The sequence below is a fragment of the Mustelus asterias genome, chromosome 14 (assembly GCF_964213995.1).
Source record: "Mustelus asterias chromosome 14, sMusAst1.hap1.1, whole genome shotgun sequence".
Lineage (NCBI taxonomy): Eukaryota > Metazoa > Chordata > Chondrichthyes > Carcharhiniformes > Triakidae > Mustelus > Mustelus asterias.
The window spans coordinates 44,557,327-44,577,779 of NC_135814.1; the positions used below are offsets into that span (position 1 = coordinate 44,557,327).

General features: G+C 47.4%; 1 protein-coding gene across 1 annotated transcript in view; it reads left to right on the top strand.

The window, feature by feature from the left end:
* The window catches only part of pla2r1 (phospholipase A2 receptor 1), a 127,903-nt gene that overhangs the window by 13,024 nt on the left and 94,426 nt on the right, over positions 1-20,453 (top strand). Inside the window, exon 2 of the mRNA XM_078228257.1 lies at positions 156-539. Within this exon, the coding sequence (XP_078084383.1) occupies positions 156-539 (384 nt within the window). The remainder of the gene's footprint in view (positions 1-155; positions 540-20,453) is intronic.

A 20,453-nucleotide genomic window follows, 5' to 3' on the forward strand; every position in this document is an offset into this window, starting at 1 on the left:
TTTATTTGGAAATGTTGTTGCAATGTGATTTCTGTTTCTCTCAAAGCAATATTGTAATTGTTTTGACCGTGTATGCATTTGTCTTGACATCCTTTTGACTCTTGTTCACCAAATGTTTTGTAAAATTGTTAAACTTCATTTTTTTACCCCTGTAGGTGACAACATATTTATTCTGCAGAGTGAGCATCTCAACACATGCATAAATGTGGAAAACCAAGAGCTTATCCTTGACGCCTGCAATAGGGCATCAAGTAGCATGCTGTGGAAATGGGTATCAAAGCATCGCCTTTTCCATCTCAGCAGCAGTATGTGCCTTGGTCTAAATATCAGTGCTCACCAACAGCCGTTGAAGCTATCCAACTGTGATTCAACAACAGGAATATTGTGGTGGCATTGCAGTGGTAAGGTGTTAACCAGTGCCTCACAGTATAAATTGGCCGTTGGAAAAGGACAACGTATTGTAGCAGAAAGGACTGTGTATGACAGGTGGAAAAGATATATGACCCAGGATGAAGGTCCCTGTGAACATCCATATGAAGGTAAGAAGTGCTGAAGTAATTCAGAACATGCTAATATAGTTCGACTGAGTAAGCTCCAAGCTCCATTCTTGAGTTCTACAATTTTTTGAAAACTGCGTTTTGAATCCAATTTCACCCAAAATAATTTTAAAATGTTGGTTTCTCAGCAAGGCAAATTCTGCCATTTCTTTTCACCATTGGAGCCACAGAATTTCAGGAGTGTTACAGCATAGAAGGAGGCCATTTGGCCCATTGTGTCTGTGCCAGCTCTCGATGGGAGCATTTTATCAAGTGTCACTCCCTGGCCTTTCTCCCGTTGCGCTGCACATTCTTCTTTTACGGATAACAATCTGATTTTCTCTCTAAATGCCTCGATAAATCTACCTCCACCACACTGTCAGGCAGTGCATTCCAGATCCTCACCATTCGCTGGGAGAAAATGTTTTTCTTCATGTCGCCATTGCTTCTTTTGTCAATTACCTTAAAGCTGGGCCCTCTGTGTTTTGATCCTTTGACCAAGGAAGCATTTTTTCCAATCTAATCTGTCCAATCCTCAATGATTTCAAATCAAATTTCCTTTCCACTTTCTCCAAGGGAATTATTCGCACCTTCTCCAGTCATTACCTGAATTTCCTTATCCTTGGGATATTTTTAACATTGGTTTAATGGCTTCTCTGGTTTTTTACATGTTTTAGCCATGGTCTAGTGCCCTATTGATGGTGAAAAATAACATAATTGGACCATGGCAGGGAGGTGAGAATGGGGAGGGAGCAGCAGCAGATGGGAGAGAGGAGATGAAACAGAGAGAAAGAGGGAGAGGGCATTGTTTCGTAAACAGCAGAAAAAAGGTACATCAAACTCAAGTTCTGGATCTTTTTCCTAAACCTCTCCACCTCTTTATCTCTCTTTCCTCTTTCAAGTCACTCCTTAAAACATAGCTGTTCAACCAAGCTTCTGATCATCAGCCTTAATATCTCCTTATGTGACTTAGTGCCACATTTTGATCGATAATGCACCTTGGAAGTGTCTTGGGATGTTTTACTACGTTAAAGGTGCTATGTAAATGCAAACTCTTGTTGTTCATCTGCAGATCCTGGCTCAGGAAGGACACATGGGCAGAGCGGTGGTTAGTGGGTGACAGGGAGGGGCTGTGAGAGGAGCATTTCTGCTGCAGCGCAGTTACACTACAAATCATTTGAGGAAGCAAGATATTAAAAGGGTGAAAAGAAACTCAGAAAAACTCAAGGGCCTGAAGTTTGCAGTCATTGTGCTTGCATGATCCGCAGGCCCAGAGGTCACCTTGGTGTCCACTTCCGCCCGCGAACGAAGGAATGACCCAAATTCATGCTGGCTGGTCAGCAGCTGGCGGGGACAACAGCATGGCAGGTGCCAGGTCCAATGGTGACCCAAGGGGGGTGGTTTAAAACTCCCTGAAGGCTGCCTGGAGTTGTAGAGGGGGAAAACAGAACTATGGAGGAGAAATCTTACAATTTTGCAGGAGCGATGGCCTCAGCATCTGGTTGGCTCAAGCGGTCATTGGCAAAGTGAGAGGTGGATGAAGCACCGTTTTATGTTCTGCTCCACATTTGCAAGTCTGATAAAGGTATAAATAAGTATTATTTTGCAATGACCTTAGTGTCCTTCATGTTTTTCATAGGTGCAGGCCTCATCAGTACCTTATATAGACGGCAGGAGCAGCAGCAGCAAAGTTTATTACAGAGATTCTGAGGTGACATTGGGTCATGGCATTGCCTTCTCAAAAATGTGTGTGAAGAAGGCAGTGCCCTTGCATTGAGATGGAAGCCAAGTCTCGGCAGACTAGCTGAGGGAGTGTTGAATTAATGCTTTCCCTGAAGGTTCATCAAGGCTGCCTGCTCGTTCTCACCCTCTGACTGGGCACCTCATCAAATCCATCTGTGGAGTCTTCCTCTGAGGCACATGGAGCTGCTTCGGTCTCCTCATCCTTGAGTGGGTCTTCCCTTGCCAGTCCCTCAGAATGGACTGGGCAATGAAACTTCATCTTTAGTAGTCCTGTTGTTCTCTCAACCACCACTTCTGGAGGCAGGACTCTGATTGTACATCTCCTCTGCCTCTTACCTAAGGTGCAGGAATGTTTTCATGAGCCATCTTTTTAATGGATACTCTTTGTCACCCAGCAACCAGCCATGAACAGCCTTTGCTGAATCTGGGTCCTTTGGTTGCATTCCAGCTGGTCATGGAATAATAAGCTTTCCTATTCACAATGACACCCGCTTGACCGACTGGCACCTTGTTGGCCACGTGGATGCAGATGTTGTCTAAAGAACCATGGGGAACCCTGCAATAGCTGCAGAGCCTCTAGCTTGTTCATACTTGCTGTCTTGGTCCATCGTAATGGATGAATGTGAGGACAGAGTGTCAGTTATGAACTTGACACAGCTATGGATTGCTGAATGGGACACACTGCACAGATCCCCCCACTGACCACGAGAAAGATCCAGTTGCGTAAAAATTAAGAGCAACTGTGACCTTCAGAGCCACTTGCATTGGGTGTCCACCCACACAGTTGGAGGCGATCTCCAGTCAATCATGCAGCATAATGATGTTTCTCTGTGGCACTGGACCTCAGACATGCTGAAGTAACTGGCTCACTGCTGATACACTCTGGCAGCGGGATAGTGGCATCTTTTGTAGACTTATTCTCCCTCTCCCTGCTTGACCTACACCCTCTGTTCCTGCACCTCTCCTCCCGGGTATTCTATGTTGCTGCCTGAGACAACTGACCTCCTTTCCCTTCTGCCCCTGTCTTACTCAGAGGAGGACTCCAGCAGAGTACACAATCCCTGTCTACTGAAATACAGGTGGCACTGCCCCTTGCAGTGAATGCTCCAAAAGAATTACCAGAGCAAAGGAGCCCTCAGGACAAGGTTAACAACGCAAATACTTCACAAGAAAGCAGAGGAATAGGTCCGAAACCTCAACACCAGTGCTACAGCAAACTCTAACCTGAATTCCTAACAACTCAGCCAGTGCTCCTGCCCCCTTTTATCCCATCCTTGGATGCGAAAAGTGAAAATACAGGATAGCCGCCTGTCCGTGTTGTTTGTGTTGCCCGTCCACCTACCTAAAAATCGCATGGGCAACATGAAATTCCAGACAGTTGGACTTTTAATTCCCCTAACTAGCTGTTTAATTGTCAGCGGATACACAGGCAATGCCCGCTCACCAACCAAATTATCACATGAGTGCGCAATAACATCGGGACACACTCCCTGCGTCATCTCATGCGATTTCACATTCTTCCAGGCTGGGAACACACCTGCCTCGTCAACGTAACATTCTGGCCAAAGAAGCATTGTGTTTTAATAAAACCTGTTGTTGCAGAGCCATCATGTGTTCAGAGTCTAGAAAAGCACGGTGAGTTGGTTACTAATAAAAGGCATTTATAATTTTGTTCAGCCACATCACAATTCAATATACAGGCACAATGTAGTACTATAAGCATATTCCTCTGCTGTATACAGCATACTGTATATAGTATAAGGGTCAATAACTATTATGCTCATAGTGTTAAGTTCGTTTCGAGGAGACTTGTTACATTCTTGAAGCAAACGCAGACACCGACTGTTGTTCAAGGCAAAGGCAGTTTATTCGTCCTACCTGTAAGTTGGCAAACCATTGCTAGACAGACGTCTAGCAAAGGAGAGCCCCGAAGTAGGGACAGCTCCCCTTTTTATACTATTTGACATTGTACATGAATGCATAATTCGGATCGATTAACACTGCTTTCAGATGGCCAATGAGGCCCCTCCCCATTGCTCAGCCACAATTAACTTCCAATCACACTCCTTTCAAAACATCTTCAACTACATCCCCTTACTCATAGTTTCAGTTTCCTGTGTCGAGAGCAAAATTCCATTTTTCTTAAGAAAAAGGGGATCCAACAGGTTTATTTTTATGTATATTGGTCAACCACAGACATATGAGTAATGACCAGGTGGCCTTATAGTCGCTTGCAGTTGCCTTATACGGCACTCTGGCAGCAATTGGCTTCTTTTCCCATCGATCATAGCGCAATAGCTATGTAGCAAGGTTAAACTGTATTTTGCAGCTTTAATAACATTAATGCCCGAGATTTCAACATCTTAATATCTCATTCCCTCCTTTTATCATTTCATGATAACTCCAACATTTAGAGGGGGGCTTGCTTGGCATAGGTTATGCATTGGCAAACGTATCTCAGCAAAAGTAGCAATAAGCAAACCACCAAAATAATGATACCCGCATGCAGTACCATTCCTCCCCAGTCCCCAAAGAGACTCCCAAAGGGCCACCACCCAGAGGGACTGTAGTCCTTCAATTTCTTTCCCTCGGCTCTAATGTCGTCCGCCATTTTCCCAAAATGCTCCGCTAAGTTAGTGATGTTGTCCGAAGAGTCTGGAATGTACGTGCAACACTCAGAGCCTATTAAAGCACAGGTGCTTCCGGTAGCCGCCAACATGTAATCAAAAGCCATTCCATTTTGGAGCGTAACTGTTCGTATGGCTACGATCTCAGTAGAGATCTCTGAGATAGCGGTGCTCACATCCTTAGCTATTTTCTCAAGGGTAGATGCCATTTGTTTCAGCTCTTGAGCCAGGAATCCAGTCCCAAGAGAAGTGATGACTATCCCCCAATACCGCTGTGCTTCGGTTAGGGCCCGTTAGATCTTAACAGGTGTGCCTTGGGGTGGAGATGTAGGGAGTCATAATGCCGAATAATGGGGACTACGTAGGCCAAATAGCAAGATCCAGACCAGTCCCGAGGGAGCCATGGATAGGTGTAATTGCCACATACAAAGTAGGTGCCATTGTACGCTACCAACTCACTTAGTAGTACCGGGAGCAGGTCATTTAGGGCTCCCTCAGTATTCCAAGATGGGTTGACTTTAGGGCAATGGAATTTAGGCCAAATGTGGTAGATTATACCGTCACTAGCTAGACTACCCCCGGCATTGGTGAGATTAAGCTGTTGAACGCAGTTGCTAAGGCCAATGGGTATGAGAAAATAACCTAGCATCATCTATTGTGGGCACAAAGCAAAAGACAGTGATAAATGAATAACAGTATGTATCATTGAAACCGTGTGTGGTTAATCACGCAAATGCTTCTCCAACTTAGCTTAATTAGATTTTAGATAAAGTACATAGCTTTCAATTTATATAATGGAAAGTGCCCAGAGAACATAGATTTCTCTGGAATTAAACTGGAGAAATGTGATACGTGAGGTGGTGGGTGAGGGGCTGGTGGAGGGTAATATTAGCAGCTGCCATTCGGGACTATCATAATCTTCACTGCTCTCAGAGTCACTCGGGAACGTCACTTGAGGTTTTGTCTGGCTTCCCCTATGAGTTTTAAAAGGATCCTCTCTCTCTCTTTCTGGTCTATTGACAGCCTGCTTTTTGTTCTTTCCCTTTTTGGATCTTGTTCTAAAGGCAATTGGACAAGTATATCTTTCTGAGACAGGGTCTTCATGGGGAGGACGGCTTTTGGGTTCAACAGGGGGCTGTTGTGGTGTGTATTCAGGTGGGGTCAGAGTCTGCACGGTAGGGGTCTGCGTCTGAGCAGGGGCAGTGGTCAGAGGCGAATAGGGTGGCGGAAGTGGGGGCGCATCTGGCTGTAATTGGGGAGCGGTTGGAGCGCTAGCGCGACTTCCCCAATCCTCCTCCTCTTGCTGTTCATCGGTATCAGTACTTTGGAACAACATTGGCAAGCCAGATATGTCAGGAGGTACCTCCGGTTTTTTATCTTTCCTTTCTTCGGCTTGCCGCTCTAATCCTTATTTGACATTCTCGTCTTTTCCTTTCCAACCTCTCTTTGTTCTGCTCTATCTCTTTTGTCCTTCTCATATTTCTCACATTCCCACTTCAACATTTCCCAAGTTTTGGGTTTCCCTTCATCGTCACATTCACTGATCCCTCTCCGACGTGTATTATCCTCCCAGCTGGCTCACTTTGATTTCTCGGTTAATTCATCGGCTCTCTTCCCCCGAGATAACATTAAAATTTTCCATTTACTTCCCGCGTCGCGTTTCCAAATAGCCTCCTCTGCTTTAATACAATTTTCATTTCCCAACTTTTTGTTTAAACACCCTGATAAACGTCTGAGTCGCTCCTCATCTTTTGGGTTTTCCCGACAAATTTCTTTAAAGGAGTCCCATCCCCTGACTTATCCAAAGTTTGACCTATTGTCAGAAGACGTTGACCACTTGCGTTTCACGATTGTCAGTGCCTTATTGCCTCTACGCCCACTTCAGGGTCCGAACCATGGTGTGGGAGATTTCTCCTCTTAACTTCCGGTTTACTGTTGCGCGTTTGAGACAGGCACTTCCTTTCGATTGGCACAAGTAGTCACGTCTCTAACTTCACCTAATTAACACCCTTTTACTCTAACCTTTTAACCCCCCACCCTCAGTGGGCTCCTGGGGTCGCGATCCCCAAACATCCACTTCCCTCGGTGGGCTCCTGCGAACATCCACTTTCCTCAGTGGGCTCCTGCGAACATCCACCTTTAACACCTAACCCTCAAACCGGGGTCTCTTATACCACCCGGCTTCCCTAACCCTCAAACTGGGGGACTCCTATACCACCCGGCTTCCAACCCCTTACCTTTATCGGGCGTCTCCTCAATTCCCGACCCGAATCTTAGACCAGTCAATGTTCAAGAACGTAAGTCGTCTCCGGATTCCGTCACTACAGAACCTCGGGGGATGAGGGGTTGGCTGAACCTTAGTGTCGTGAGAGAGACCAAGGTTTTAATCTTACCTTGTGGGTCCGTCCATCTCACGCCACCGCCACTCAGGACGATCACTTACCCAGTCCACCTCTGGACATCTGTATATGTTGGAATCTCAGCGGTGCCTCCAAATGTTAAGTTCGTTTCTGGGGGGGGACAGCCCGCCTGGGGGAAGCAGCAGTGGCCATGTCTCCGGACTGGAGTCCGGCCCTGTAACTCAGAGGGCTAAGGAAAAGAGGAGGAAGGCAGTGTTAATCGGGGACTCAACAGTAAAGGGGTCAGACAGGCGTTTTTGCGGAGGCAGACGGGAGTCTCGGATGGTGGTCTGCCTCCCTGGAGCCGGGATCCAGGATGTCGCTGGTCGAGTCCCAGAAATCCTGAGGAGGGAGGGAGAGGAGCCAGAGGTAGCGGTACATATTGGGACCGCTGATGTGGGAAGGAAGGGGGAAGGGGTCATGAAAAGAGAGTATAGGGAATTAGGGAGACAGCTGAGAAGGAGGAAAGCAAAGGTAGTAATCTTAGGATTGCTACCTGTGCCACGGGAAGGTGAGGGCAGGAATGTAATAAGGTGGAGAATGAATGTGTGGCTGAGGGACTGGTGCAGGGGGCAGGGATTCCGGTTCCTGGACCATTGGGACCTCTTTAGGGGCAGGTGTGACCTGTACAGAAAAAACGGGTGGCACTTGAATCCGAGGGGGAACAATATCCTGGCGGGAAGGTTGGCTAAGGCTACTGGGGAGAGTTTAAACTAGATAGGTTGGGGGGAGGGGATCGAGACGAGGTGACTAGGAGCAAGGAGGTTAGCTTGCAAACAGAGAAGGGTTATAGACAGTGCAAGAGGGAGGATGGACGGGGGATAGAGAAGGGGAGAGCTCAGACCAAAGGATTGAGATGTGTTTGCTTTAATGCCAGGAGTATAGTGAATAAAGGGGATGAGCTCAGTGCATGGATCGATGCCTGGAAGTGTGATGTGGTGGCCATTGCGGAGACTTGGATGTCTCAGGGACAAGACTGGATACTCCAGGTGCCGGGATTCAGATGTTTCAGGAAGGACAGGGAGGGAGGCAAGAGAGGGGGTGGAGTGGCACTGCTGATCAGGGATAGTGTCACAGCTGTAGAGAAGGTGTATGCTGTGGAGGGATTGTCTACAGAGTCTTTGTGGGTGGAAGTTCAGAGTGGGAAGGAGTCGATCACTTTGCTGGGAGTTTTCCATAGGCCGCCCAATAGTAACAGGGAGGTGGAGGAGCAGATAGGGAACCAGATCCTGGAGAGTTGCAATAATAGCAGAGTTGTTGTGATGAGAGACTTTAATTTCCCAAACATAGATTGGAATATCCCGAGGGTAAGGGGATTGGATGGGGAGGGGTTCGTTAGGTGTGTTCAGGAGGGATTCCTGACACAGCATGTGGACAAGCCTACAAGAGGAGAGACTGTACTTGATCTGATACTGACCAATGAACCTGGACAGGTGTCAGATCTCTCAGTGGGAGAGCATCTTGGGGATAGTGATCATAACTCTATCTCCTTTATGCTTGCATTGGAAAAAGAGAGGATCAGGCAAGCTAGGAAAGCGTTTATATGGAGTAAGGGGAAATATGAAGACATAAGGCAGCAAATTAGAGGAAAAATTGGAAGGAGGTATTCTCAGGGAAATGTACTGAAGAGAGGTGGCAGTTTTTCAAGGAATGTCTGTCTAGTGTTCCACAGGACAATGTTCCGAGCAGACAGGGAGGAGTTGGTAGGTTAAAGGAACCGTGGTGCACGAAAGCTGTGCGGGACCTAGTCGAGAAGAAAAGGAAAGCGTACAAAAGGTTCAGAGAGTTTGGCGAAAATAGGGATCTAGATGAGTATACGGCTTGTAGGAAGGGACTAAAGAAGGAAATTAGGAGACCCAAAAGGGGTCACGAGAAGGCCTTGGCAGGTAGGATTAAGGAAAACCCTAAGGCGTTCTATAAATATGTGAAGAGTAAAAGGATGAGACATGAAGGAACAGGGCCTATAAAAGGTGAAGACGGGAAAATCTGTACAGAACCAGTAGAAATGGCAGAGGTGCTTAATGAGTATTTTGCCTCGGTTTTCACAGAGGAGAAGGACCTGGGTGGATGTACTGCGGGCTTGCGGTGGACTGAAAAGATTGAGTATGTGGACTTTAACAAAGAGGTTGTGCTGGAATCTTTGAATGGCATCAAGATAGATAAGTCGCCGGGTCCGGATGGGATGTACCCGAGGTTACTGTGGGAGGCGAGGGAAGAGATTGCAGAGCCTCTGGCGATGATCTTTGCATCGTCGATGGAGACGGGAGAGGTGCCGGAGGATTGGAGGATTGCGGATGTGGTTCCTATTTTCAAGAAGGGGAATAGGGATAGCCCAGGAAATTACCGACCGGTGAGTCTAACCTCATGGTTGGTAAGCTGCTGGAGAAGATCCTGAGGGACAAGATTTATGAGCATTTAGAGAGGTTTAGTATGCTCAAGAATACTCAGCATGGCTTTGTCAAAGGCAGATCGTGCCTTACGAGCCTGATGGAGTTCTTCGAAAATGTGACTAAACACATTGACGAAGGGAAAGTGGTAGGTGTGGTTTATATGGATTTTAGCAAGGCGTTCGATAAGGTCCCCCATGCAAGGCTTCTAGAAAAAGTGAGAGGGCATGGGATCCAAGGGGCTGCTGCCCTGTGGATCCAGAACTGGCTTGCCCAAAGGAGGCAGAGAGTGGGTATAGATAGGTATTTTTCTAAATGGAGGTCGGTCACCAGTGGTGTGCCCCAGGGATCTGTTCTGGGACCCTTGCTGTTTGTCATTTTCATAAATGAGCTGGATGAGGAAGTGGAGGGATGGGTTGGTAAGTTTGCCGATGACACGAAGGTTGGTGGGGTTGTGGATAGTCTGGAGGGATGTCAGAAGTTACAGAGGGGCATAGATAGGATGCAAGACTGGGCAGAGAAGTGGCAGATGGACTTCAACCCAGATAAATGCGAAGTGGTCCATTTTGGCAGGTCAAATGGGATGAAGGAATACAACATAAAGGGAAAGACTCTTAGTACTGTAGAGGATCAGAAGGACCTTGGGGTCCGGGTCCATAGGACTCTAAAATCGGCCCCGCAGGTGGAGGAGGTGGTTAAGAAGGCATATGGTGTGCTGGCCTTTATCAATCGAGGGATTGAGTTTAGGAGTCCGGGGATAATGATGCAGCTATATAAGACCCTCGTCAGACCCCACTTGGAGTACTGTGCTCAGTTCTGGTCGCCTCATTACAGGAAGGATGTGGAAAAGATTGAAAGGGTGCAGAGGAGATTTAAAAGGATGTTGCCTGGATTGAGTGGCATGCCTTATGAGGATAGGCTGATGGAGCTTGGTCTTTTCTCCTTGGAGAGACGTAGGATGAGAGGAGACCTAATAGAGGTATATAAGATGTTGAGAGGCATAGATCAGGTAGACTCTCAGAGGCTTTTTCCCAGGGTGGAAATAGCTGCTCCGAGAGGACACAGGTTTAAGGTGCTGGGGGGTAGGTACAGGGGAAATGTTAGGGGGACGTTTTTCACACAGAGGGTGGTGGGCGAGTGGAATCGGCTGCCGTCAGTGGTGGTGGAGGCAAATTCAATAGGGTCTTTTAAGAGACTCCTGGATGAGTACATGGGACTTAATAGGATGGAGGGTTATAGGTAGGCCTAAAAGGTAGGGATATGTTCAGCACAACTTGTGGGGCCGAAGGGCCTGTTTTGTGCTGTAGTCTTTCTATGTTTCTATGTTTCGAGGAGACTTGCTACATTCTTGAAGCAAACGCAGACACTGACTGTTGTTCAAGGCAAAGGCAGTTTATTCGTCTTACCTGTAAGTTGGCAAACCATTGCTCGACAGACGTCCAGCAAAGGAGAGCCCCGAAGTAGGGACAGCTCCCCTTTTTATACTATTTGACATTGTACATGAATGCATAATTCAGATCGATTAACACTGCTTTCAGATGGCCAATGAGGCCCCTCCCCATTGTTCAGCCACAATTAACTTCCAATCACATTCCTTTCAAAACACCTTCAACTACGCCCCCTTACTCATAGTTTCGGTTTCCTGTGTCTAGAGCAAAATTCCTTTTTTCTTAAGAAAAAGGGGATCCAAAAGATTTATTTTTATGTAGGTCAACCACAGACATATGAGTAATGACCAGGTGGCCTTGTAGTCGCTTGCAGTTGCCTTATGGCAATCTGGCAGCAATTGGTTTCTTTTCCCATCGATCATAGCGCAATAGCTATGTAGCAAGGTTAAACTGTATTTTGCAGCTTTAATAACATTAATGCCCGAGATTTCAGCATCTTAATATCTCAATAGCTCGAGTACATCAATGGAGTTCTGCAAAAGTCCATCTCTGGAAATAGTGTAAATAGTCAATAAATGTTCACTGCAGCTGTGCGGTTTCCAGCTCTCTTCTGTCAAAGCCGCCAAGGATCATGATGATAATGCATGGTGGCAGCGGTCTTCAACCCATTTGCTAAGGATTGCAGTTGATGCTCATAAAGGCGGGAAAATAAAGGCCATCAGCCCAGCAGAGCACACTCGAGAAAGGCCTACGGCAGCATGTGGAGCAATTAGTCACTACCAGAGCCCCATAGCAGGAGACAAGAATTGCACAGCTATGGAAAATGTCTTACCTCTGCCCAGGTACCTCAACCTCATGGGGGGGCCTCAACCAAGCTGCACACTGGTGTCATTGATTCAGATTATATCGGACTGCTTTTTGTTTTGATGAGATACTAAATAAGGATCAGCTCAGAGTTCACCTCTGTGCAATCGGCAACTGTGTCGGCAACATTTCACAACTACAGGGTTGATGAAGAAACCGCGCAATACAAAGAAGTTATCAAAGTCCCCCCAACTCCATTTTCAAGTTTACTGATGACACCCCCGTAGTGGGTCGGATCTTAAACAATGATGAGACGGAGTACAGGAAAGAGATAGAGAATCTGGTGAATTGGTGTGACGACAATAACCGTTCCCTCAATGTCAGTAAAATGAAGGAGATAGTCATCATCTGCAGGAAGCGTAGTGGAGGACATGCCCCTATCTACATCAATGGGGATGAAGTGGAAATGGTTTAGAGCTTCAGGTTTCTAGGTGTCCAGATCACCAACAACCTTCCCTGGCCCCTCCTCGCCTACGCTATACTTGAGAAAGCCCATCTACTTTCTCAGGAGGCTAAGGAAATTTGGCATGTCTGCTACGGCTCTCACCAACCTTTACAGATGCACCACAGAAAGCATCCTTCCTGGATGTATCACAGCTCCTGCTGTATGGCTCCTGCTCTGACTAAGACCGCAAGAAACTACAAAGGATTATGAACATAGTCCAGTCCATCACTCAAACCAGCCTCCCATCCATTGATTCGGTCTGCACTTCCCACTGCCTCAGAAAGGCAGCCAGCATAATCATGGACCCCATGCACCCTGGACATGCTCTCTTCCACCTTCTTCCGTCAGGGAAAAGATATAAAAGTCTGAGGTCATGTACCAACCGACTCAAGAACAGCTTCTTCCCTGCTGCCATCAAACCTTTGGTTGGATAAAAGCAAATTACAATGGACTTTGGAATCTGAAACCAAAAGAGAAAATGCTGGAAAATCTCAGCAGGTCTGGCAGCATATGTAAAGAGTGAAACGAGCTGACGTTTCAAGTCCAGAAAATGGAAGTTTCTTGCTGCTGTAACTATTTTAAAATCCCCCCTCTTGTGGCTAGAGCAGTACTCTGCATCCATAGCCCAGTTGTGACACAGGGTCATCTGGACTTGAAACGTCAGCTCTTTTCTTTTCGCCGAAGGATGACAGGTCCTGAGTACGTCAACCAAGACGGTAATGAGGTCCCAGAGGAAGACTTCCGAGGGAATGAAAACAGCCTCTCATGGGTAGTAGCATTGGTTGCCGTACACAGGAGTGAGCGTATGGAATGGAGCGCATCAGGGAGCACCTCTTGCCAACGGGAGACTGGAAGGCTTTTTGACTTCAACGCCAGTAAGACAGCCTTCCAGACTGTAGCATTCTCACGTTCCACCTGTCCGTTACCCCTAGGGTTGTAGCTCGTGGTTCTACTAGAGGCAATCCCGTATGAGAGCAGGTATTGCCTCAAGTCATCGCTCATGAACGACGAGCCCCTATCACTGTGAATGTAGCAGGGGTACCCGAACAGGGTGAAAAGATCACGGAATGCCTTGATAACCGTGGCAGCGGATGTATCCGAGCAGGGAATAACAAAAGGGAATCTCGAGTACTCATCAATGATGTTGAGGAAGTACACATTCCGATCTGTTGAGGGAAGGGGGCCCTTAAAGTGGACACTCAGTCTTTCGAAAGGACGAGTGGCCTTGACTAATTGTGCCCGGTCAGGTCGGTAAAAGTGCGGTTTGCATTCCGCGCATACCCGACAGCTTCTCGTTATGGACCTGACATCCTCCACCGAGTAGGGCAGATTGCGGGCTTTTACAAAGTGTTAGAGCCGAGTGACCCCAGGATGGCATAGGTCATTATGGAGAGCCTGCAAACGGTCCTCCTGTATACTGGCGCATGTTCCATGCGACAGGGCATCCGAGGGCTCATTGAGTTTCCCTGGACGATACATGATGTCGTAATTATAGGTGGAGAGTTCGATTCTCCACCTCAAGATCTTGTCGTTCTTGATCTTGCCCCGCAGCGTGTTATTGAACATGAACGCCACTGACCGCTGGTCCGTGATCAGGGTGAACCGTTTTCCCGCCAAGTAATGGCGCCAATGCCTGACGGCCTCCACAATGGCCTGGGCCTCCTTTTCCACCGCTGAATGCCGAATTTCGGGGCCTTGGAGGGTGCGGGAAAAAAAGGCGACGGGCCTGCCCGCCTGGTTAAGTGTGGCGGCCAGGGCGAAATCAGATGCATCGCTCTCCACCTGAAAGGGGATGGACTCATCAACAGCGTGCATCATGGCTTTCGCGATGTCAGCTTTTAGTTTATCAAAGGCCAATCGAGCCTCTGGTGTTAGGGGAAAAGAGGTGGACTTGATGAGCGGACGGGCTTTGTCCGCATAATTGGGAACCCACTGGGCATAGTAAGAGAAGAAGCCTAAGCATCTTCTCAGTGCTTTTGCGCTAGTGGGCAGGGGAAGTTCAAGGAGGGGATGCATACGGTCTGGATCAGGGCCAATGACCCCGTTTTCCACCACGTATCCGAGGATGGCTAAACGGCGCGTACGAAATACACACTTCTCCCTGTTGTAGGTCAGGTTCAGGCGAGATGCAGTGCGTAGGAACTTAAGGAGATTTGTGTCGTGGTCCTGCTGGTCATGGCCGCAGATGGTGAGGTTATCCAGGTACGGGAAGGTAGCCTGCAGTCCGTTATGGTCCACCATTCGGTCCATAGCACGCTGGAAGACCGAGACCCCATTGGTGACACCAAAAGGAACCCTGAGAAAGTGATACAAGCGACCATCCGCCTCAAAAGCCATGTATTGTCGGTCCTCTGGGCGAATGGGGAGTTGGTGGTAGGCAGACTTGAGGTCTATGGTGGAGAACACCCGGAACTGCGCAATCTGGTTGACCATGTCAGATATGCGCGGGAGGGGATACGCATCCAGCTGCGTGTATCTATTAATGGTCTGACTATAGTCAATGACCATCCGGGGTTTGTTCCCACTCTTGACCACCACGACCTGCGCTCTCCATGGACTAGCGCTAGATTATATGATCCCTTCCTTGAGGAGCCACTGAACTTCAGATCGAATGAAGATCCGATCCTCAGCGCTGTAACGCCTACTCTTAGTCGCGATGGGCTTGCAGCCTGGCACAAGATTCTGGAACAGGGAGGGTGTGGTAATCTTCAGCATCGAGAGGCTACAGGCGGGGCGCGTTGGGCAATTTGGAAGCTGCTGTTCTCCCACTGAAAGCGGAGGGAGTGGCCCACCGTACTGTAGGGTTACACTCTTCAAGTGGACCATGAAATTTAGTCCGAGGAATATTGGCGCGCAAAGGTGCGGTAACACCAGGAGCTTGAAGCGCTCGTAAACCCACGCAACTCCCTAGCAAGGTAACAGACCGGGACCTTGATGCCATCGAAATCGTCTGTTTGACAGGTTGGATCTGGAGGCCACACCGCTTCACAGCGTCTGGGTGAATAAAACTCTCAGTGCACCCGCTGTCAAACAGACAATAAATCAAGTGTTTGTTTACCTGAATGTCCATCATAGACTTGTCGAGTCTGTGAGGCTTGGCCTGGTCCAGGATGATCGATGCCACCGTTGGTTCGTGAGCGCCACTGCAGGCAGCTGAGATAGATGAAGATGACCCCTGCTGGTCGTTGGCGGTCGGTGCCAACCAACATGGCTGCTCCCATAGGTCGCACGTGGGTGATGGCGCCAAAATCAGCGACCCCTGGTGGTCGCGCATCTCTTGCGACTCCGTCGACTGTAATGGCGGCGTCCTGGCCTCGCACGTGGATGAAACCCTCGACGATGCCGACGACGAAGAACCGGGCTCCGGGGAGTCGCAGGCCGCACTGCTGTTCCTGGAAGTAAGTTTGGATCGGCATACCTTCGAATAGTGCCCCTTCTTACCGCAGGCGGAGCACAACACAGCTTTAGCGGGACATCGCTGCCGAGTGTGCTTCACTCCCCCACAGAAGTAACACCGCGGGCCGCCCGGAGCTGCTGCCGTCGTCAGGCCCGAGTGTGGGCAGGCCATCACGCAGCTTTTCGAACCCGAGGGACGAGGAGGGATCAGCGACTGCTCCTGCCACGTTGTCTCCACGTGGTCTTCGGGATACAATACTAGGCTTTTGGAGGCCGTCTCCAACGTATCCGCTAGTTCTATCGACTTAGTGAGATCAAGATTACCTTGCTCCAACAGTCTGAGTCGGATATAAGATGATCCGATTCCCGCCACAAACGCATCTCGAGCGAGGTCGTTCATATTCTGGTCTGCAGACACTGCTTTGCAGTTACAGCCCCTGGCTAGCTGTAGGAGCTCGTTCGCGTACTCTTCCGTCGTTTCGCCGGGCTGCCGTCGTCGAGTGGCTAAGAGGTATCGAGCATGCACCTCGTTTGGCGGTTTAATGTAACGCTTCTTAAGAAGCTCGAGGCCCCTTGTGTAGTCGGTGGCCGCACGGATCGCGAGATATACGGTGTCGCTTACCCTCGCGTGGAGGACCCGGAGTCTGTCGTCGTCTGTGGTGACCGCTGCCGGGGCTGCACGGTAGTCCTCAAAACATTTCAACCAGTGGTCGAAGGTGTTAGAGGCGCCCGCCGCACGTGGATCCACTGTAAGACGTTCGGGTTTTAACATTTGCTCCATACTCTCTGTATCGTTTTCTTTTTTTTAACGACGAGAGTTTAATTAATAGTAAATAAAATTGATGCGCGTTATCACACACGAGGCTTGAGATGCTCAAGGAAATAAAGGCTTTTATTTACTATTACAACGAAGCTACCATGTATAGTACACAATCCCAGACTGAGGGGTCCCAGACAGAGCAGTGACCTTTATACCTCTCCCAGGAGGCGGAGCCCGACTGGGATGTACCATAATAACTATAATACAGGTGTAACAGCCCAACCCTAACCCCAACAGCAACAAGTAGAACAACCCATCCCTAACCCCAACAGCAACATATATACATACTCGTAGTACTGGCCAGACCCTGGCTCAGTACTACCTAGTGGGAACCAACGATGGTTCACCACACTAGGGCTATCAACAAGCCTGCCAGAACACAGGTAAAAGGAAGAGGATGCAGTCGGTGCCATTGTTCCATGTTCGTGTTGTGGTGGGAAAAAAATCTCATCTGCTCAAAGCTCACCCCAGTTATGAATGCAGAGTGCTGCTCTTGCCACAAGAGGGGGCATTTTAAAATATGATGTTACAGCAGCAAGAAATTTTCAGGTCAAAAATTTAAAGGAAGTTCAATCAGGAAATAGAGGATTCAGAGGAACACAAAGTGATTTTCTTGAGCAAAGTTGCAAACTCTAAGGACACATTTTGGACTGCAGATATCATGATCAACGGCCACAAAACCATGGACATAGATATAGGAGTATCCATTCTTTCTGGTACAGTACTATGGCTGAGGCCTTACTTTCTCCTACCATCAGTGACTCAACTGCATGATCCAATGGGCACTCCACACAAGGTGCAAGGACAGATGACTGCCACTATAGTGGAAGGGAAACTACAGAAATTCTCCACGTTATTCCAAATCAGAATGCTCATTGCTGAGCCAGTGAACCTGTGCAAATCTGTGCTTCTTCACAAGGTTGAAGAGCTGAACAATAGTACAAACCAGATCAATTCAAAAGGGCAATTTCTGAAATTGTCTATGGGCCTGGGGAAACTCCGCACAGTTTATTGCATTATTTTAAAGCCAGATGCCAAGGTGGTGTGTTTATTGGACCCACAAAAGGTCCCCTACCCTCTCTTGAAAAAGGTGAGGCAAGGGATTGATTCCATGTCGCCTGATATCACTGGTAACACAACCTATTGTTTGCTGCTCCAGCATGGTAGCTGTAATCAAGCTTAACGGCTCATTTTTTTGTGTGGACCTCCTGAACATGAACAAGACCAGAGAAAGAGAAATGCACCCCATGGCATCAGTCAACAAAAGATTGGAGAAGCTTGTGAGGAGCTCAGTTTTCACTAAATTTGATGTTAGTGGCGACTTCTGGCATTCATGTTAGACAATCAGTCAACATTATTAACCACTTTTATCATGCCCTTTGGCTGGTACTATTTTAACTCCCTATTATGTGGAATTGCCTCAATGCCCAAGACCCTTCAATGTACCATGACTGGCATTCTGGAAGGACTGGTTGACATTTTCTGCCATGTGGATGATATTCATGGAGGAGCACAGTGCCAGGGTGCAATTGAAGTTACGGCGTTTATAGGCCACAGGCCTGTATCTAAAAATAAACTTTAGTTCTTTAAACCCACCATCAACTCCTTAGACCATATTTTTCATATATCTGCCTTCCAGGCAGACCCTGAGAAAACCGCAACCATTAAAATTTCCCTCAGGGAAGACAACTTCTGGAAGTCAACTTAATTAGTGAATCTGTGTCAGTTCTTGTCTATGTTTTTAAACAACCCTTTCCTATTTTCTCTGCACTTTGCACTCATCTCCAATGGTAAGTGCAAAGACTCATGAACTTCTTTCGATTATTACTCAGATTGAGACTCAGCTGTCTCTGCCTCAAGCCACTGGACCAAACCTCTTCTACAGCTTTCCGCTGTTTTGGCCTTGAACTTGCATCTTTCTCTAGTTTCCCTTCTACTCCACATATCCCCACTCCAATCTCATTTTAGACATGAGACCCACCTCCTTCTCCCTTGCTGTTATTCCCACTAAACTGCTAACCATTCACCTTTCCTTTTGGCTCCCATACTAGTTGATATTGTGGACAATTCTCTCTCTCTCCCTTCAAAACTCCTCATACTCTGCTTTTCAAAAAACAGCCCTTGTCCATGCAAACTGCTATCCCACCTCCACCCTCCTTTTCCTTCCAAAGTCCTTGAAATCCCCAAATCCATGCCTATCTTTCCCATAAACCCATGTTTGAATAATTTCAAACTGGCTGCTGCCGCTGTCACTATCTACAAATATCTTTAATCAAAGTCACAAATGATAGCCTATGGATCTGTCACAAAGGTAATTCATCCCTCCTCGCTTTCTCAAACTGTCTGCACTCTTTAACACCATCCTCCTCCAATGCATCTCCAATGTCATCCAGCAGAATGAAACTGTACTCTCTGGTTCCATTTTTGTCTGTCTTATCATGGTCAAAGTATATCTTTCCATTCTGACACCATTCTATATAGTGTCCCCAAGGATCTATCCTTGCCCCCTTCCCCCTTAATTCTCATCTACATGCTGTCCCTCAATAACATCATCTGAAAACACTATCAGTTTTCACATATACACTGACACCCAGATCTACTTCACTACCACCTCTCTTGACTTTTCCACTGTCAGTAGGCTATCAGACTACTTATCCAACAAGCAGTACTAGATGAGAAGAAATTTTCTCTAAATATTGCAAGACCAAAGCCAATGATTTTGGTCCTGTTCGAAACTCCGTTCCCTGGCTACTGATTTGATCCTCTCCCTAGCAACTATCTGATGCTGAACCAGATCATTCACAACCTTGGTGGCTTTTGACCCCAAGATGAATTACGTCCACATATCAGCATCACCTCTAAGACCACTTATTCTGCATTCGTAATATTGACTGACTCCAATCCCAGCACCCCGCTGTCCGCAGCTCTGCTGTTGCTGAAACCCTCATTCATGTTGTTGCTTTGAGACCTGACGAGTCCAACCCTCTCCTGTCTGGCCTGTCACATTCTATGCTCTGCAAACTTGAGGTCATCCTAAACACTGCTGCCCATGACTTAACTTGAATCAAGATCTTCCCTCCCATCACAACATCAGAAGTGGGGATGTTCGCTGATGATTGCACAATGTTTAGCATCATTCACGACTCCTCAGGTACTGAAGTAGTCCATGTCCACATGCATCAGGACTTTGGCAAATTCAAGTTCGGGCAATTAAGTGGCAAGTACTACTCATGCCCCACAAATGCCTGGCTATGACCATCTCCCCTTGATATTCAATGGCATTCATTGGGTGGCATAGTGGTATTGTCACTGGGCTAGTAATCCAGAGACCCAGAGAAATGTTGGGGTGAAATTTGAATTCAATAACTTTTTTAAAATCTGCAATTGAATTGTTGATTCTTGTACAAGCCCATCTGGTTCACTGATATGAAAATTTGCCATCTTTACCTGGTCTGGCCTATATGTAGCCACTCAAGAGCAATAAATGTGATGTCCACATCCAATGAATTGAAAATATATATATCATTGCTGAATCCCTCATTGTCAACATCCTGGCAGCTACCATTGACCAAGAAACTAAACTAGACCAGCCATATAAATACTGTCTCTATATGAGCAGGCCAGAGGCTAGGAATCCTGCAGCAAGTAGCTCACCACCTAACTCTCCAAAGCCTGTCAGGAGTGTGATGGAATACTGTCTATTTGCCTGTATGAATACAGCTCCAACAACACTCAAGAAGCCAGCTTGATTGGCGACCCATTCACTATTCACTCCCTCCATCACAGACACATAGTGGGAGCAGCATGTAGTATCTATAAGATGCACTGCAGGAACTTACCAATGCTCC